Source organism: Denticeps clupeoides, chromosome 1 (genome assembly GCF_900700375.1).
Source record: "Denticeps clupeoides chromosome 1, fDenClu1.1, whole genome shotgun sequence".
Lineage (NCBI taxonomy): Eukaryota > Metazoa > Chordata > Actinopteri > Clupeiformes > Denticipitidae > Denticeps > Denticeps clupeoides.
In genome coordinates this window covers 17125376-17145585 of record NC_041707.1, presented here as the reverse complement: position 1 = coordinate 17145585, position 20210 = coordinate 17125376, and the positions used below count along the sequence as shown (strand labels likewise).

General features: G+C 42.0%; 1 protein-coding gene across 5 annotated transcripts in view; it reads left to right on the top strand.

The window, feature by feature from the left end:
- mctp1a (multiple C2 domains, transmembrane 1a) overlaps positions 1–20210 on the top strand; it is a 126111-nt gene that overhangs the window by 57173 nt on the left and 48728 nt on the right. For 4 of the 5 annotated variants that reach the window (XM_029002631.1, XM_028953831.1, XM_028954625.1 and 1 more), the window contains exons 3-9: positions 10125–10267; positions 10494–10573; positions 10754–10865; positions 12586–12624; positions 16431–16598; positions 16749–16879; positions 18313–18499. In XM_029002631.1, the coding sequence (XP_028858464.1) occupies positions 10125–10267; positions 10494–10573; positions 10754–10865; positions 12586–12624; positions 16431–16598; positions 16749–16879; positions 18313–18499 (860 nt within the window). The remainder of the gene's footprint in view (positions 1–10124; positions 10268–10493; positions 10574–10753; positions 10866–12585; positions 12625–16430; positions 16599–16748; positions 16880–18312; positions 18500–20210) is intronic. The other variant, XM_028953351.1, reaches the window with a different exon arrangement.

The following is a 20210-nucleotide window of genomic DNA, read 5'->3' as shown; positions in this document are numbered from 1 at the left end:
CTTTGGGAATTGTCTTTAAACTGGGCACAGCATGTAAACACTTTTTCCGTGTTTTTAGAGATTTTTAAACCTTCTATAACCAGTCAAGCTAAAATACTCTGACACTGTGTCTACCTGGGCCATCATGCCAAGTAAATGGCAGATGTCAACTCCCCAGAGAAAGTGGGTTTTATATTACATAAGTGTTAGGTGAATGGCTCTTCAGCCTGATCCTCACAGATATTCTGAGGTCCTTTAATGTACCACATGGACTACATTACAGTGGAAATGCACCACCTGTTGCTTCCTTCAGCAAGTGGGTTCCATTCTGGATGGCTTGAAGGAAAGTGATGGGAGACACAATTAATCCGAATGATCATCAGTTGACAGCACACTGCAATACAACATACATTTAACTGAATCTCCAATGGCAGATCTGGCATTCAGTTAAGACTATATCTTACATCATATTGTGGGGGCAGTTTTGGGGGCAATTGTGAGGTATACTTGTGGGATACAGCTCAAAATACATAAAACAAATTGTCATTCATTGTCATTCATTCAAAAATATTACATATACTTTTATATTACTTTTACATATAAATTGTATGCAAATTTCTAAATCATAATTTTGTAAAGCTATAACATATAGTTCATACACTGCAAAATATTTAACTAGTAGAGTTATCCTATATCTTGCCTATCTATATAGCAGCCTCGATGTATACAGTATGCAGAAGTACAACCAACTGTTGAGCTGAAGCTATGTACTTCTTGTGGAGGAGTGACTGTTCATGAGAGGAAATTAGAAATAATTAGCAATATCAGTGTCTTGTCATCAGCTGGGGATTGAGCTGCATAATTTATATATTAATGGAAACTCACCATGCATTATTAAGTTCCTTTTTATTTAGTTCCATTGCCTGTGGTGACTTGGTGAGGTAATTCTTAAAATGAGTGTAATAATTTTGTCAGATAACTGTTAATAATTAAACAAATATAATCAGCATTAACAGGATATTGGATAAAATGGCATCTAAAAATAGCCATGTCTTGATGAGAAGAAATTTTGACATCTTCCAGACAGGAAAGGTGCAGGATTTGATTAAGAACTTAACAGGAGACTGGAGATGGTCTGTAAATGGAATTAACAGGATGGCTGGGTCTATGTCACTCCTGTCCATCCTGTGGTGGGTTAGGGCTGTGGACGCTGAGCTAAGCATCAGTTGTGGTAAGGCCTTGATATCCCTCTACTGCTGATTCAGCCTCCATGGCACAGTCACTATAAAAACCATAGCAGTGTGTAATCTGCTAATATCAGAGGAGAACACAACATAATGCCACTCTGAACAGGGGAGAGATGGAGCCCTTATCAGCTATGCATATCAGTGTGTCTGTGTGTGAGAGAGAGAGAGAGGGAGATATGTTTTGCGTATTGCATTTACATTTAATTATAAGAACAAAAAGACACTTTATGCTCAGTCAGTGCTGGGGTGACAGGCACGTCCAGTTCCGTGTTGAAATTCTGAGTATAATTTTCTTTGGCATAATATTGATTTTTCTATTTGGGTCTTCCATGGGGGAATTCCCAGATTTAGTTTCGGAAAATCTGGTATGGACCTGGCAGACACTCATCAGTAGTGTTTGTCTTTTGCCTTAATGAGCCCTTAACCCCTTAAAACCCCAGGGATCAGCACCATAGGCAGCTTCTCTGAAATGTTCAATAGCTACGTTGAACAAAGACAAACAGTGGGTGTTGCCACCAGCACAAGAGATGTTAACGGGTTAAAGTAACTTAAGGTGGGTCTGCCTTTGCCCAAGGCCATCAACTTCAACAGTCCTAGGCAAATTTTATGGTCCAAAGCAGTTGTCTGCTGTCACCGCTACAAATGACAAATCAGATGAAGCACAGTTACTGTTTGCAATTAACCAGACATAATTTTTTGCCCTTAATGAAAGTCTCCTCTCTTTTCCACTCAATCCAGTGTGAGCACAAGGCTCAGTGCTTCATTATTCATTATTCATAAGTTGTTTGCTCTTTTTTTAGCTCTAATGTCAGGACCTTGCTTTATTAAAAAGATAATGGACATTTTTGGTGTTAAGGAATGTAAAAAAAAGAAAGCTGAGTCTCAATTGGAATTTTAAAGACAATTCCAAAAATATATCCCAATCTATTACACTGAATAAGTGCTATTTCAAGTTTTAAAAACAAGTTGCTGAATCCTGAATCTTGAGTCCCGTATAAACAATGACCACTCCCTCATAATTTGGGAATGGGAAACCCACAGCATGAGAAATTACTGAGTGAAAACACTACACTTGTGAGTTACAGATGGCGTCATTATGTGTTACAAGATACATCCTTATTCATAGAGGAACAATTAAGCCAACCTCAGGAAAATAGTTTTTTTCTCAGTAGCCCTTCTGTTTAGTTCTCAGCTTCAATACTTTTTCTTTTTGACACAACTGTATGTCTGTATGATCATGAACAAGTCTGTGTGTGTGTCTGTCAATATAATTTATCACAAAGCTGTCACTGCATCATGGTTCACTCTTACTGCTGGCGTTGTTGCCAGTGAGGGTGAGCAGCTGAGCACTGGTATAGGGTTAGATTCATATATTCAGTTTATATCTGGCCTTGTAAGTGAAGGTAAGCATACTCTTCAGTTGATCCTCAGTTGATACTTATGACTACTTATTTGAATTATTTTTTATTTTACTGCTAACCAGCCAAAACATTGAAACTACTGGCTGGGCTGGTGCCCATTTATCATCAGGTGATGGTTTTAATTATTCTAACAGGACATATGCAAAGATATGGCGCCATCTGGTGTCCTGAGATGTGACACTGTTGTGTCAAAAATAGTGGACTGTTTGAAATTGACCTAAACTTGGCTTTAAAAATATAGCTCTGTAAAGGCTGACTGTAAATTTGACAGTTTGAATGTTGTTATTGAAGTGAGACAATTGAACCATACAATCTATTGACTGTTTTATATTATTACAGAATATGCTTGCAGGGATTACCATGTACTACCATCAAACCATGACAGTGGTGATCCTCATCGTTGTTATTCTTCTTCTTCCTTCAGCATCTCCCATTAGGGGTCACCACAGCGGTCCGCACAATTGATTTGGCAAAAGTTTTTACCCTGGATGCCCTTCCTGACACAACCCTCCCCATTTATGTGGGCTTGGGACTGACACCAAGAAACACTGCATTCCCTGTTCCTGGGTTCCTCTTCATTATTATTAATTGAAATTAGTAAATTTTCAGTAATTTAATTGTGCTAAATTTAAGAATACCCTTTGATGATCCAGTTATACCTTTGGGTAGATTGCATAATATTTTTTATTTTACAATGTTTCTTCATCTAACTGTGGATAAATGCTTCAGAGAACAATCATGATGAATCTTATTTCAATTGTTTGAATAAACTGACTGAATGTATTGGTTTCCTAGTGTGCAACAGCTGATGAATGAACACAACATATTGTGTTGATTTGCTCCACTGAGGAAAGAACACTTTGTTCTTCTACTTCTACTCTGAGAAAGGTCAGTGAGATGTTGGTCAGATGCAGCCTCTGAATGCCCAGGAGGCTTAATCACCGCTGTGGCTCTCCACACCCTGTGTGCTGCAAGAAGGCCGGAGCAAATTGTTTATAAGCTGCAAGAGATCCAAACGGTCCATGGCCTGGAAACTCCCCGTACCTTAATCCAATAGAGAACTTGTGGTCAGTCTTCAAGAGGTGGGTAAACAAGCAAAACCCCACAAATTCTGGCAAACTCCAAGCACTGATTATGAAGGAATGGGTTACCATCAATGAGGATTTTGGCCAGAAATTGACTGACAGCATGCCAGAGCGAATTGCAGAGGTCTTGGAAAAAAAAGGGCCAACACTGTAAATATTGACTTATTTGCATAAACTTGATGTAATTGTCAGTAAAAGCTTTTGAAACTTGTAATTATACTTCAATACACCACAGAAACAACTGACAAAAAGATCTAAAAACATTGAAGCAGCAAACTTTTTGAAAACCAGTATTTGTGTTGATTCTCAAACATTTTGACCACAACTGTATATGTGTGGCAGGCTGGGTTTAAGTGAAGTGATTGCCACATGTGATATACAGCAGCTCAGCACACAGTGCACACAGTGAAATTTGTCCTCTGCATTTAACCCATCACCCTGAGTGAGCAGTGGGCAGCCATGACAGGCACCCGGGGAGCAGTGTGTGGGGACGGTGCTTTGCTCAGTAGCACCTCAGTAGCGACTTGGCGGATCGGGATTCGAACCGGCAACCTTCTGATTACAGGACCCCTTCCTTAACCCACTAAATTTCCTGATTGTGGGTGTGTTTATTGAAAAAATGACCGTGATCCTCAATAATGTGAAATGGGAGTTCTGTATTGATTCCAGATGGGAGATTGTGAACAAAGTAGAGGCCATAGTTTTTTTTTTTTTAAATATATATAATATATATATATTAAAATTGCTCATTACCCAGAGTAAAATTAGTAGTGGTCATGCTATATATTATTCGGAGACCAGTCTTGATTGGCTCTTGCTTCCCATTCAGTTTGCACATTCAGTCATCCATCATCCGGCCACCCATTGGATGCAACCTATTATTCCTGGCCATGTCCGTACATGCACACCAGAGGAGGCCTTTAGACCAGCAGGCCTGTCATGTCTGTCTTTCTACATGGTCCTGCGCAGGTCATGTGGTCAGCAAAGCTTTTTTTAAATTTGTCTATAGGCTGCTCAAATGGTTGTACAATGTGTGTGTGTGTGTGTTGCCTAGAACACACACACACATCAGTAAAAAAGGAGGCTACAACAGTACATAGAACTCCAGCACTTTCACCTTCAATCACTCTGAACTCTTTGCACAAATCACTTTGCACAAAATCACTTTGCACAAAATCTTTACTGCTCTTTTCTATGGCTCTTTTCTTTAAACATTGTCATTCACTCATTTTCACACCTTCACCAGTTACACATATTTTATGTTAAAGACGTAAAAGTGTAATATTTGGTTATGTTTGCAATATTTGCATATTGGTCTTGATTGTATATTTGCCTCATTTGCAATTCTGTGGTCTGTAGCAGTCGCAAAAAGCATTTCACTGCATATCATACCATTTATGACTATGTATGTGAATTTGAAAATAAAAATAACTAAAAACGACATTATAATATATGCATGCAGTTGTTTATATCCACACTGAACAGATTCTATTTCAGAAGTAGTGCATTGTTTACACAAGGATTCTAAATACACTATTCATTCAAATTCATTCATCTTATTTTTATGACATTTACCATGATAATACACACTTGACAGAACAAAATTGTCCATTGCAGATGGAAAATTATCAGAAAAAAAGGTAAATAGTACACAGCACATAGTACTGAGACCATGTTCCAATAATATTGTGATTCTGTACATTTTATGATACAGCAAGATCTGTTCTTTAGTTCTGCAATAAATAAAGAATATAAGATATTACTATAAAATTATTTCACCAAGTCATCTCACCATTGTCTGCTGCCATGTCTCTGTGAAAAAATTCTTCTGGTTCCAGCATGAGCGGGTAAAGAATAAGACGTAATGTTGACAAGAGAAGACAAGTAAAATAACAGAAATATATTAAATAAATAAATCAATTAAATACTGTAGCTCTTTGTTTTACAGTTCCTTTTACGTTTGAGGAATGCATGAATAATTTCTGCTTTAATGGATGCTTTAATGTCACAGCCCACTCATACATGTACACGCACGCACACAAACACACACCCAATAAATTATATTACACTTTGTAATGCAAAACCATGATGAACATGCAGAAAATATATAATTATCATTGCATTTTCTGCTTCAGAACTTTTGCCATTGTGTTTAAACCATTAAGAAATAATGACTGTATGCATTGACATCTGGGTAATTGAGGTCACTGATGTGTGTGCTAGTCTTGATTCTATGGTCCTTCAAGGGCTTTGCACATTAAATACACTTGACTTAAAGTATTGGAATTTCTTTTAATACTGACCCAAGGGTAAATGCCAAGGGCAGGTAAGCCGGAGTGTGTAATGAAATGTGTACTGTATTGTGTTTACTGTGGTAAAATACAGTACTTTAATAGTGCTGGGCCCACCTGTTTGTAAACCTCTTGGATATGCACAGCATCTCACAAGAGTACACCCCTCACACTACCAGATGCGCAAGAAGTACGGCAAGAAGGCAGCACGACAGTTACTTGCAGTAGCGGCTGCGACAGTAGCGGCCTCTCCGGTTCCACAATGGTGTTTTTTTGTATTCTGTTGTTTTTCAGCACACCGAAAAAAAAGACACATGGGCATTGGGGAAAAACTCTGACATACAGGATGATTAACGTGAACAACTGCATGCGCTCGGACTGCTGCGGAAAGCAGGCCTCCAGGCCCCAATGTTGCCTGATGCCGGTGCCAGAGCGGTGTGCGAGGAACCGGAAGCGCAGGTCTCTAGCTGCTGTTCATCACTGGTGGAGTTTGTGATTGTGAGATGCAGATATTTTTATTTACCATGGGAATTCACCTCAGTTTTTATTGGAGTGCAATCCAGAACTAATGCAAAGGACGTGCTCTGCGTGCGGTATGGAACTATCTGCAGAATGTACACCCTGACAGACAGTTCATTATCGTCGATTTTTTTGAGATTTCAAAAGGGCAAATCTCAAGTCAGTTCTCCCTAAATTCTATCAACATGTGGATGACAAGAGGGGTTAACACACTGGATATCGTATACACTAACATCGCCAGTGTGTATCAGGCGGAGCACCGCCCTCATCTCGGCCAATCAGACCACAGCACTGTTATGCTAATTCCAGCATACAGACCGCTCGTCAGACGAGAACCTGGATGGCAGGAGCCATTTCTGCTATTCAAGACTGCTTTGAGTGCCCTGACTGGCAAATGTTTAGGGAGGCTGCAACCAACGGCAACAACACCATCAACTTGGAGGAGTACATGACATCAGTAAAAATCTACATCAGCAAATGCACTGATGATGTTACAGTCTTCAAGTCATTTTTGAAGGTGGACAAAACGAGGGAGATGATTGTTGACTTTAGAAGGGACCACTCTCCACAGAACATTGACGTTCTTGTTTGGAGATTGTCAAGAACACAAAGTTCCTCTGTGTTCATGTAGAGGAAAACCTCTCATGAAATCTCAACACCAGCTCAACTTCCTGCGTAGGCTGAGGAAAGCCCATCTCCTATCCTCACCGTCTGTAGAGGGTGTCACGTTCCTAAGTCTACGGGTTTAAGGAGCGCGACAAGGGTGTGGAGAGGAGGAGGTCCACTGTTACACATGCAACCAAACAATACAAACAGTGCTTTTATTTACAGGGTGCTAACAGGTACAATAAGCAGCGGACTCAGGACAGCTAACCAACATCAAAACAGCCTAAAGGAAGGGATGGTCCAGCGGGGATAACTCAAACACGCACATAAGTTAACAAAAAGTGCACATAAAGCTAACAGGCTAACACAGGCAAACAGCAATGGGTCTATCACACAAAGCAGCAAGAAACACGAATGAGATCCCCAACGGAGCTCCTTGCAGATCTCCGTGGACCCTGGGGGCCTCCCGAAAGAGTAAGGGCCTAGCAGACCCTGGGGACCTTCCGAGCACCATCCGACGTCTCTTTATATAGGTGGAGGTGACCAATGGCAGATGGTAGGTGAAGCTGGTAGGCTTCTCTTCCCTCCATAACAGACATTTACCAGACAAGCTGCATCCAGAATGCCACCAGCATTGTGAAGAACTCTACACACCCCTCACATGCACTCTTAACCCTTCTGCTATCTGGAAAAAGCTACTGAAGCATTCGGGCCCTCACTGCCAAGAGTGAGGCCATCAGACAAGTGAACTATCAGGGACTCATCCCTCTGGACTGACACACTCACACACACACACACACACACACACACTACATCTGTTATATTATAATATTATCTAATAAAGCACCATTTAATTTGCATAGCAAGATTTGCACTATTTGACTTTGCACATTTATTATTCATTTCACCTGTCTAGCACTGTCTGTCTCATTGTTGTCTACAGGTTTTTTGTTAAATGCTGTTCTTGTACTGCCTGTGCCACCAGTTTGTCTGTATCGTAACTTTGTCTAATTGTTCACATGTTACATGTAGCACCAGGTTCCAGAGAAACGTTATTTCATCTCACTATGTACTGTCTAACACGTATATAACTGAAATGACAATAAACCCCAAATTTAACTTAAACATTTTATATTTCATTTTTGAGACAGTGCTTAAGATATGACATTGAGACAATTGAAAGTGAGTTTCACAGTACAGTGAAACTGTCTGTATTTAGGGGCAGTGGTGGCCTAGCGGTTAAGGAAGCGGCCCCGTAATCAGAAGGTTGACGGTTCGAATCCTGAGCCGCCAAGGTGCCACTGAGGTGCCACTGAGCAAAGCACCGTCCCCACACACTGCTCCCCGGGCACCTGTCATGGCTGCCCACTGCTCACTCAGGGTGATGGGTTAAATGCAGAGGACAAATTTCACTGTGTGCACCGTGTGCTGTGGTGCTGTGTATCACATGTGACAATCACTACACTTTTTTTTTTTTTTAAACTCACTACTCAGTGAGTAAGGTGGGCTCAATGCTCACTCCTCAGAGACTGTTCTGGACAACAAAATAACTATGTTGTAAGATCAGCAAAATTGTCTTCAGTCCTAATCTTTCTGGACCTCTCAGCAGCATTTCATACAGTCGACCACAAGACACTCCTGTCTTGGAAATAGAGGCTGAGCAAGGCTGTGTATACTTTCCTATTTGGGTGATAGATCTTACCAGGTGACATGGAAGTGGGCCAAATTTGCTCCTTGCAAACTCCCTATCAGTGTCCCTCAGGGCTCAGTACTTGGCCCCCTCCTGTTCTCGTTTAACACCAAATCTCTTGGTGAGGTCAAAAGTTCACATGAGTTATCCTAGCACTGCTATGCAGATGGTAAGCAACTTGTCTTCTCTTTTTCACCATAAGATGTACACATGTCCACGAAGATCTCTGCTTGCCTGTTTGACATGTCATCCTGGATTGCAGCATATCATCTGAAACTTGCTATTCATCCCAGCTGGTTCCTCCCCACAACAGGACCTTAAAATCTCCCAGAACAATCCTCCAATCTCTCCTTCTGTCACTGGACACAACCTTGGACCATGAACCATGGTTTCATTAGGAGGCATTTCAAGGGGCATTCAAGAAGAGTGTTTCATGTGGTAGTGGTCGATGCAGTCCTAATCCAGCAACAATTGATCAAGGTAAAGGCAAGCAGCAGAGTTCATAAATTCTACAATGAGCTGGCAATGGGTTGGCGTCCCCTCGTGCATCCCTGCGCCCCCTGTGGACTCAGCAATGGCACGGCGACAGTGACACTGATCTTTCAGCAGTGCTTGACTGGCACCACCCTCTCTCTAGACTCTTTTAGACTTTTCTAGGCCACAAAAAATGTTGTTGCCAGCGGTTTAGACATTAATGAGTGTGTGTTAAATGTTTTGAGGGGACAGCACGTTTACACCGTTACACAAGCTGTACACTGATTACTTTACATTGTTTTAAAGTCATATCCTTAGTTTTGTCCCAAGGAAAGATATATTAAAATATTTGTGGCTGCTTCTTTCTGTCTCTCTCTGATTAACTATAGTCTAAGGATTTGTAATGAGGTCATAAATGTGTCCACCACCACACTGAAAAATATGTTTCTTTATTTTCTTTGTGATAAGTTAGTTTGGTGTCGGGCTTGGTGGGTAAGTGATATCATGAATAATCCTGTAGAAAACTATTTTAAAATGGAAGTAGCTTGTGGTCTGGCATTGTTCCTTATGGCTCCAGAAATGTTGCAGTGGGGGCATTGTGCCACCTACTGCTCACACACAGATGCTGCAGCTGCAGCATGTCACACTAAGGTGCACTGATAAAACTGACTATCTATCTATCCAATCCAACTGAACAAGGCAATTAAACACCAAAAGTCTGAATGAACCAAATGCAAATATGCATATTACTGGTGTTCCAAAACAAAATGTGACACATCTGTGATCCCATTCTTTTTATTTCTTTTTGCCAGGGACAAGTGACCCTTATGTGAAGTTCAAGATTGCAGGGAAGGAGGTATTCCGCAGTAAGACCATCCATAAGAACTTGAATCCTGTCTGGGATGAAAAGGTTACCTTGCTGGTTGACAACTTGAGGGAACCACTCTATGTCAAGGTGAAACCACTAGATGGTGCTGCAGACTAACATTACACACATGTACATTATACTGCACTATACTGAAATTCTAATGGAAAACAAATGCCAAACTGATCTTAAAATTGCAAAATAGTTTTAGCTATTTATAGTTAATATAATATTGTATTTAATGTTTACTCTGTATAATTTATTTGGTAAATAAGCAAGAGCTCTAGAGCAAGAGGTGTGTTCTTCTCCCCTGCAGGTCTTTGACTACGACTTTGGCCTTCAGGATGATTTCATGGGCTCAGCCTATCTCTACCTGGAATCCCTGGAGCACCAGAGGTGTTTATATGTCGCTTCAGCTCTAGTATTAATAAATGCTAGCATTAATAAATGCTAGAGCTTTCATCACAAATACACTCATACTGACACATATTCATTTATTTGTAAATGTATATTAATACAGCACAAGAAAGAACTGGCGCTCCTGTGGCGTGTTAAATTTTTTTGATTATTCTGTAGATGCCTGGATGTAACCCTTGACCTCAAAGATCCCCACTATCCTGACCAGGACTTGGGGTCCCTGGAACTGGCTGTCACCCTATCACCCAAAGAAGGGGATTTCAGGGAAGCAGTAAGTTTATGAATTTTAATTTTTTTTAGCAGTACTTGAGCAGTACTGAAAGAGCTATATTAATCTTGCAGAAGATGTTTTTGCGAATTTTGGAAATTTAAACAATTTTACTCTTGCATGAGGTATTTCAAGCATTTTGACATTACATTACATTTACAGCATTACATTAAACATTTTGAAAAAGACAGATTTTGCAGGAATGCGATGCAAAGGTTTTTTGCTTTTCCAGGTTACATGCCATGCATGGCATGGCATGGTGTGTCGGGTGGAAGAATGATGAAAACACCTATAAGTCTGTAATTGAAGTCTACTCATGTCTCACTTACCGGATTTGTCCAAATGTCTCACTTACCGGATATGTCCAAATCTGCATCTTTGATTTGGCAGTGCAAGGGGTCATGGCCTAACTGTAAGAGTGTTGATTATTTTGCCCATGAATGGGGGGCTGCAGCGTATTGGTAGGAAGAAGTTTAAATTGTCCAGATTGAAGAAGTAAGGGTCACCAGAGCTGTCAATCATCAATATGTTTAAAAAATATATCATTAATGTCAATTGTTTGGGTGTCAGAAATAATTTCACACGAACAGAAAGGGCTTAGTTCTTTTACTCTAGGATACAAGTCACTTCTTGTTTGTGGCTGTTTATCTTTTTAAATCCTGAAGACATACTTGATGTTTCATCAGTAAACATGCCCATATATTAATATTGATATTAATATTGAAAGTGTAAAAGCCTTCAGGATTTTTTGTCGACTTTTTGGAACAGGCCTCTGAATACAAGACCAAATATAGACAACACTTCATGATTCAGTAGAAACAAAAAATCTGTAGAAACAAAAAACAAAAACTCAACATTTGTTAGGAAGTGAAGTGAGATCAAAGGAAAGTGAAGATCCACCCTAATTGTTTTCTACTCTCTCTGGTTTTCTTTCTTATCGTCTCTGGATACTCTTGATTTTCCAGATCTGTGTCTATTTCTGCTTTTTAATTGTCTCCCCAGCAGGTGCTGTTGAATGCTGTAGGCTCACAGTGGGTAGCCCTGGTGCTCTTTGATCTCTTCATTATTTTACTCAATGTGCTTCATGAGACACCAAAAAAAAAAAAAAAACGACACCAAAGCTGATTTTTAAGTCATGTTGAGGGAACCTCTCCACAGAGACGCTGGCGCACACTTGAGCACAAAGTTTTAGGTGTGCAACTCATGTCCCCCTAGTGGATCCTGCCAGAACAGATAACATCTGATAACAATTAAACTCCATGAAATAGATCTTCATTTTTCATTGCTGCCAATACCATTGTGAGATTTCAGAAACATTTGAGATTCAAAACAGAAAAAAAATTCTGATAAAAAGGGGAAAATGTGAAACTACCAATTGTTTACCTGAAATATTGCTTTGTTAGCAAGCTTGATGCATGAGTTCAGCACATATTTTGTAGTGTATGTGTGGACACATATATACTTCTAAGCTGCTCAGTATATATGACATTTATCTAACCGCACTTCCTCATGCCCTTTATGAATGTGTGTGATTGTAACTTAGTTGTATATGTGTATATATTTAAGATGGTGTGTGTGTGTTTGTGTGTGTGTGGGTAGGTGGGTGGGTGGAAACTCCCCTCCTTCTGCTGCTATTCTCCTCAGCTGACATTTGCCCTCACCCACCCAGATTTGGCTTCTCCCACAGCGGTGGGCTTTTATAATTGCTTTGTCTCATTTTCAGACCATGCTACTGAGAAGGAGCTGCAAAAGGTCCAGTAAGGTAATCTACAGCATGTCCCCCCTCTCAGTCGCTGCATCTATGAGCCTCCATCCTTTTGTTTTGCTCCAGCGTGCCCTGCTCCAGCCTGCAGTGATGCTCTGCATCTCAGACACCTTCAGCAGATTTATTTTCTATGAGCTGCAATATACTGGTGTGAGCTGTCGCCCCCCTGTGGAGAAAACCATGCAGATTAGGGTTCTGTTTGAAAACTACAGCAGCTGGAAAGATGTGTGTTTGATGTGAGGGATTTTGAAATAACAATTTGTGATCAGCAAGAGCTTAAATAAGCAGTAAGCTATTTGAAATGTGCGTATACCACAATAATTTCTGGTGGCTGGCAATTTAAATTAGCTTTTTAACACTTTGATTCTTATGAAACTGGCAAAGGCCTGTGCCCCAGAGCAACACACTACAAGGATCAGCCACAACATTAAAACAAGTTGTGTCCCTTGTGCCTCCAAAACATCTGTGATGTTATATATTGTTACATGGTATTCAGATTCTTTAAATCCTGCAAATCCCACAGGCCAAAACCTTAAACAGTTTTGCTGTGTGACAATACAAGGTATTCTGCTGTAAAAGGCCAGTATTATTAGGGAAATAATGTTGCAGGTCAAGCTATCATTCACATGAATGCCAGGAGGTTCCCCAGCAGAGCATTTTCCACAGCATCAAACTAAAATGGATGCACTCCACACATCTTGGCTTCATCTTCACTGCTCCATTGTACACTTCTGACTCTCACATGTCCACTGTATGTACTTTCAGTGATGGACAGCAGTCAGTATGTACACTCTCACTGGGCTGCAGCTACACAATACCACTTCTACCAGGCATTAAAGGTGCAATGTGTTAATGTTAATGCATTTATTCAAAGTTGTGCTAGTATGTTTTAAAACAGGATTTTGCTAGTGTTGTAAGGTAGAATATGCTAATTAGTAGGGATCTGTTGAATTTATTTTCATGGGATATGTTGAATTTTATTTTCATGACTATTTACATTGGTAGATTCTCACTGAAAGCATCAAAACTATGAATGAAGAAATGAATGAAGAAATGAGAAGGTGTGTCCAAACTTTTGGCCTGTGCTGTATATGGATTTCAATTCTCCAGCTCACAAAAACGGTTACTTCACTTCCCACATCTATCAGTGAGTCTTGAGTTTCAGTTGTTGTCCTTCCTTGAACCACCTGTAGTTTCTACAGATTCTAAATTCTAACTGCCGAATACCAGCTGTTGATTGTAAGTGCTGCATACCAGGGAGACTGATCTGTGCCAGTCATCACTGAAAGCAATCGTCACAATTCGCTCCCTCCTTTCAACACATCTAGCTGCAGAAGTGACTGTTCTCTTGCTGCCTTGACAGATACCATTGTAAGCAGAAAATGTTTCACTTCAACTGTCAGTCTATTAAATGTTGTGGCTGATCTTTGTATGTTGCTCCAGGGAAACAGAACCTTTATATGAAGCCATTATGACTACAGAATATCTTAATGTAAATCTTCCAACTACCTCAGCAATTTAAATATTCCCATGATGCTTGCGTATATTGCAGCTGACTGATGAGAAAATAAAGCGTCCTTTCCTCCCTTCACTGTCACCTTCATGCTGCTCTCAGTGCTCAACAGTTGACACGGCCATAACCACCAAAAGTCCAACAGATGATGTTCATGGTGAATAGGAGTCAGTCCCAGTGTGAGTGGAGCTGGGACATTCTGGTGCTCAATAGTCGATTAGGAATAAAACATTTTCTTTTTGAATCAGAGGAATCATTTGAGCAGGATGTCGGATACTTGTCAGCTCTCATCTCACCCTCATATAACATCTCCTGAAGAGTTTATCCTTTTTTATTTTTTGAGCTTGTGGCATGCTGGGGTTGGATCAGTGCAATAATACAGCTCCACACATCTCGATGTGGAACTTGCGCTCTTCCGCAGAGCTTTTTGGAGATACAGCGCCGTAACACATCAGACACTTCCTGGCCCATGCCTCCAAACAGATTGACTTTGTATTGGCAGTGCATTCCAAGAGAGAAGACGGGGATAAGTGGTTTTGGAGGGGCGCCCGTGTTGGAAACAGAAGTTACGCAGTTGTAGGCTGGCCAGATTGCTTCATCTGAGCGGCGGCCGTTGAGAGTCTCTGAGCGACAGGCCTCTTTTGTAAGAGCCAGGCTCGCTTTATAGAGGTCAGGTCGCTCCCGCTACGTTTTTGGCTGTCGGTTCAGTGGAACTCGCTGGCATCTAGAGAGGCCCTGAGGAACATGAAAGGGTCTCTGTTTAGAACGCGCGAAGACGTCCTGCTGAAAGCCAACCCCCCCACAACCTCCAAAAAGATATCCAGCTTTTGAAGCTCTAAACTGGGCCAGTGTCGAGTGGGACTTAATCAGCTGCTGCTAATGTGTGCTGCCTACATGCTACAACACTGCTCATTTGGGCTTCTGTGGGGCTATGCGTGTCTGGCGTATGCTCTAACGAAGCGCTCTAGTCTCCAAAATGCACTTTGAGAGTGGTCTTGGCTGTATACAGTTTCATGTGGACTGTGGTTTGCAGTGCACTTTTCGAAAATAATGAAGGGTTGTTCACATGAACGCTGCAGGATTATGCCTCAAGACTGCAAAAGAACACTTTATTTAGAAAAATAACCGCAGTCCTGACTGTTTTGCTACAATCAAAGATAAATATATATGTACATATGGCTAGTATTCAAGGGTACATACTTAATCTCAGCCCAAACAGACTCTCTTTACTCCAAAGGGGAAACACACTTATTTCTATTGGCCCTTCATTCCAGCAAGTGTGTTTATTGAGCTCTTTCGATTGCCGAAGTGCCAGCCTCTTGTTCCTCGCCGTCTCTGTTGGTCTCGCTTGGCAGGCGGGTGTCGCCCGCAGTCCAAGTCCACAGCCAGGCCGCACTGTAATGAGCAATCTGTCTCAGCAAAACAATTATGAGCCTTTTCAATTAGACCCGTGCTGCAACATGGAACTCGTGCACCTTGTACCATTAGCATACTGCTAGGTCCGCGTGCTCCTAGCTCCGCTGCATGGGAATGCGTGTGCACGCTTGTGTATGCGTGTGTGTGGGTGCACTACACTCAGCCACTTAGCACTGATATCAGGAGAGAAAGAATTAAGAGGCTTGCCTGGAGATCAAAGCCGCTTGTTTGTGTGCAAGGGTTTGTTCAAAGTTTAATGAAATTCACTCGAAACACAATCCATACTAATCAGTTTCCAAATTGAGCAGAGAACAACTGAGAGCTTATATAAATGTGTTTGTCTGACAAATAATGCAGATGTCTTACTTTGCCAGGGAGCAGCACTGGCTCCATTGTTCATCAAGATGAGCTGATACAGTCGTAATTGAACAGCCAAGAAGGGCATTTCAAATCAAGTTGTCAAATCTACACGTGACGAACCTGCATTTTGTTTTGTGCTGCATGGTTTTGAATAAAAGAACTGATTTGTGCTTGCAACAATTGTGTTGATTTTGTGTCAGGATTCAGTATTTTTTGTCACAGAGGGTCATTATCTGTCACTTTGTGTGCAGTGCATAGCAGTGGGAGACTGCATGCCGACCCAGTATTGGTCACTCGGAACAGTCTGGTTTTACGTATTCCTTGTCCATCAGCTAGCTTGTCTACGTCTCTGTGTGTGTATGTATGTGTACTTGTCAGCCACTGTCTTCGCTGTTTATTCTGCATTGACACGTTTAACTTCACAGTAAGGATGCCCCTGATCTTTTCGCCAGTGTGTGCACAAGAATGTGCAGATAAGTGCTGTTAACTGCTGATAATGTTTGTGTTAAAACAGCAGCACCAGAGTATGCGCTTGTCGGATGTGCACAGAAAGTCACAACTGTGGAGGGGCATCGTCAGCATCAGCCTGATCGAGGGTCATGACATGCAGCCCATGGACTCCAATGGTTTCAGCGATCCCTATGTCAAATTTCGCATGGGTCACCAAAAGTACAAGAGTAAGGTAACCTCATGGCTGTATGGCTTCCGGTCTTTTTCTCCATGTCTTACCATAGAGTTCTGCTTTTTTGTGAAGCAATTAAATATATATTTTGACAATTGAATGTGATCACACACAATCACACTTATACTTATGCTTGTTTGTCCTACATAGACAATAGCGAAAACACTGAACCCGCAATGGCGTGAGCAGTTTGACTTCCACCTTTATGATGAGCAGGGTGGCTTTATTGACATCACGGTTTGGGACAAGGACGCTGGCAAGAAGGACGACTTCATGGGACGGTGAGGTGGATTCTGATGTTAAAGTGAAGTGGTTGCCATTCTGCCATTGCGATTCTGCCATTCTCCATTGCGATTCGAACCAGCAACCTTCTGATTAAGTGTCATTTCACCTGCTAAGCCACCACTGCCCCATGGTCTCTGCATTTAAGCCATCCCCCTGATGCTCAGTGAGGTGCTCAGTGGCACCTCTGTGTTTTAGGATTTGAACCGGCATCCTTCTGATTGACGAGTCTGTTTCCTTACCCGCTAGGCAAAACAATGCCCCACTAGTATTTTTAGTATTTTTCGATTAGTATTTATTATTCTGAGAATTAGAGAGACGCATATAGATGGCTCAGGCTCAGATTGAGAAGGTTGTGAGTGTAGCACACTTTGGACTAAGTTGTCCCTCTGCTTAGCATTTGTACAACAATGGTGTAAAAAATGTTTAAAGTATTAAAGTGTAGGTGGGTTGTTCAGGGAGAATTAGTTGAATTATGCAACCCATCACACACACACACACACACACACTGCCACACTTTCCTTGACAATACCCACCTTCTGGTGTAATTGGCTGGTTCCTTTGTCTACGTGCTCAGCCCACTGGCTTTTCTGCCCACATCAGCTCTCAGCCCAGACTGCTTTCTTAAGAGACACACAGAGAGACAAGAGCTGATGCAGGAAATAAAAGAGCAGACATTATCTTCCCCTGTACTGTCCCAGTGTACTTTCATGTGTGATGGTAACATGGTAATCTGTGATATGTGTCCAACCTGACTGAGGTGTGAACCTTCACTGGTCTCATGATTCGATTTGATTATGATTATCAGTGCCTCAATATCGATGCATCATGATGCATCCCATGATGTTTTCAAAAACAAGAGTTAAGCCTGTGGGGACGCTTTGACTTGCTACAATGAGAAGAAAAAGTGTTGCCGTTCAGTCCGTGCTCACCTTGTAACAGTCGTATATACTTGTTGTATTCCTTTAAACAACAACAACAACAACATTTATTTCCTATATAGCCCATAATCACATACAGTATGTCTCAATGGGCTTTGACAAGCCCTACAGTTGACACCCGCCACACTGGTCCCTTCTGCACACAAGGAAAAAGTCCACACACAAAAAAAACTCTTGGAGAAAGAAAAAATAAAGGAAGAAACCTTGGGAAGGAGTGATACAGATAGGGACATTAAACAGTTCTCATAATTGTTAACCTGACCTGAGCAGATGTTACCATGTGCTGTTTAGCTAGTAGCAGTTAGCCAATAGCTGCATTAGCCACCTGTTGTCACGTGGCAGGTTTTCAAAATGTCCTATTTCCAAATAATTATCAATGAGTTTCTTTAGCCAAAGAACATTGATAAAGTATTAGGTTAAGGGACAGACATAACAAACGTGCGCATGATTGATAGCTCTTAATACAATACTGTGTTTGTGCTTGTGTGCAGGTGTCAGATTGACCTGTCCCAGCTACCAAAAGAGCAGACCCATCGGCTGGACCTTCCTCTGGATGAAGGGGAGGGCTCCCTGGTGCTACTGGTCACCTTAACTGCCTCTGCTGCTGTGTCCATCGCCGACCTGTCCGTCAACATGCTCGATGACCCGCACGAGCGTCACGAGATCACGCAGAGATACGTGAGTGTGTGTGTGCCACAGTTGTGTGTCTTCATGAGGCCTGTGTGTATATCTTTATGGTGTGTTGTTTTTATGCACGTGCGTCTTTATGTCTGAGTGTGTATACGATGGATTTTTGTGTGTTTTATGTGGTTCTCTTTCCTGCACACAGACCTGGCAGTATTTCTGTGTTTTGACCTCTTTTTACATTTTTTTTTTTTGCTCCCTTAAACCTCTCAGAGCCCAAGAGATTGGTTCAGGCCACAGGCTCTGAACGAGGGGTGAATGGAGGAGAGGTGGGGAGTGGAGAGGAGGAGCTGATTGGGTTTTAGAGAGCGAGAGGATGAGGAGAGAAGAGGAGCGAGGGCTTTGACAGCCTCTTTTGAGTCCTGTCTGTTGCTGAATGGCTCCTCTCTCTCTGCGGCTGAAAAGCTCCCGCTCTCCCTGTGTGGGGCCCTTTGGCCCCGCGTGGCCCCTGCGCTCTCCCAGAAGCACAAAGCGCCTCTCTCTTTGTCTCTGGCCCCTGTTAACCCTTGTGTGTCTGTCGGTGACAGATCCCAAAGCAGCTGTGTAGATGCCACTGGCAGTGGGAGACGAGTCTTAACCAAACAAAAGCCACCCATCGGCTTTTTATTCTGGCTTTGCTGTGATTTTTCGCTGCTGTCTGTTGTGAGCAGCTCAGAACAGAAGCCCCTCTGGCCTTTGGGATGCCTGTGTGGCTGCAATATCTCTGAAAACCAAAGACCAACCTCTCTGTGTTTCTGGACCCCGCCACTTCAGTTTTTAGTACTCTGTGTATGTGCGAGTGTGCAGATTTTGCTCTAATTTAAGTTAAAAGTCATGCTGGGAGATCTGTTTGATCTCGGGTTGGAGCTCCAGTGAAAATACTCCACAGGCCAAACATTGGACGTGTGACCTACATAACGCGGCGGCATGGCTTATTGGCTACTTTCGGCACCCCATCCCTCCCATCACAGGAGTTTCATCTTACGCTCAAAAGGGGGAGCTGTTGTACCGGGTACCACTGGCGTAGCAAAGCCTCTCCTCCCATCGACACCTACCCATCCATGGGGGATGGGAAACGGGAGGGACGGGATGTAAAATAGAAAGAAAATCTCTTTCACCTTGCAGCGTGCTGGCACTTTTTCCAACCCGTTTTCTGTTGGCCGCGTGAAGGATGGACGCCTTTTCTCTCTTGTGCTCATTCTCGCTCCTTTTCCTCATCCTTCCTTTGCGATAGTTCATTAATGTGCCAGCCTGTCTTTCGATGGATGGACAGATAGTGAACAGACAGAGAAAGATAGGACTTTACATTTTTTCCCCCTGCCCTGCCATTAGCATTTTTGCGATTTCCCTTCCTCAACCAAGTGGCTCTTTTGTGCAAGGTGAGTTTAATAGAGATGTCCCTTATCCAGGCTGACAGATAACATGAAGAGGCCGTGCTAATGCAGCACAATGCTCCTTTAAACAGATTAGCACACCCAACCTGCTCGTCTGTATGTGCAGTGGAGTGTGTGACTGTGTGTGGTGTGGTGACAGGCTACTGTGCATCATTGAATGTATTCTCCTGCCTTTTATCACTGTGGAATCAGCTGCATTAAGACAGCTGTGTGTACACACTCACACACACACACACACACACACACACACATACAAACACACAACATTGCTGCCACCCCATTTTTAGCACCAACCACTATCTACAGTCCGGCAAACAGCTAAAGCACTTAGG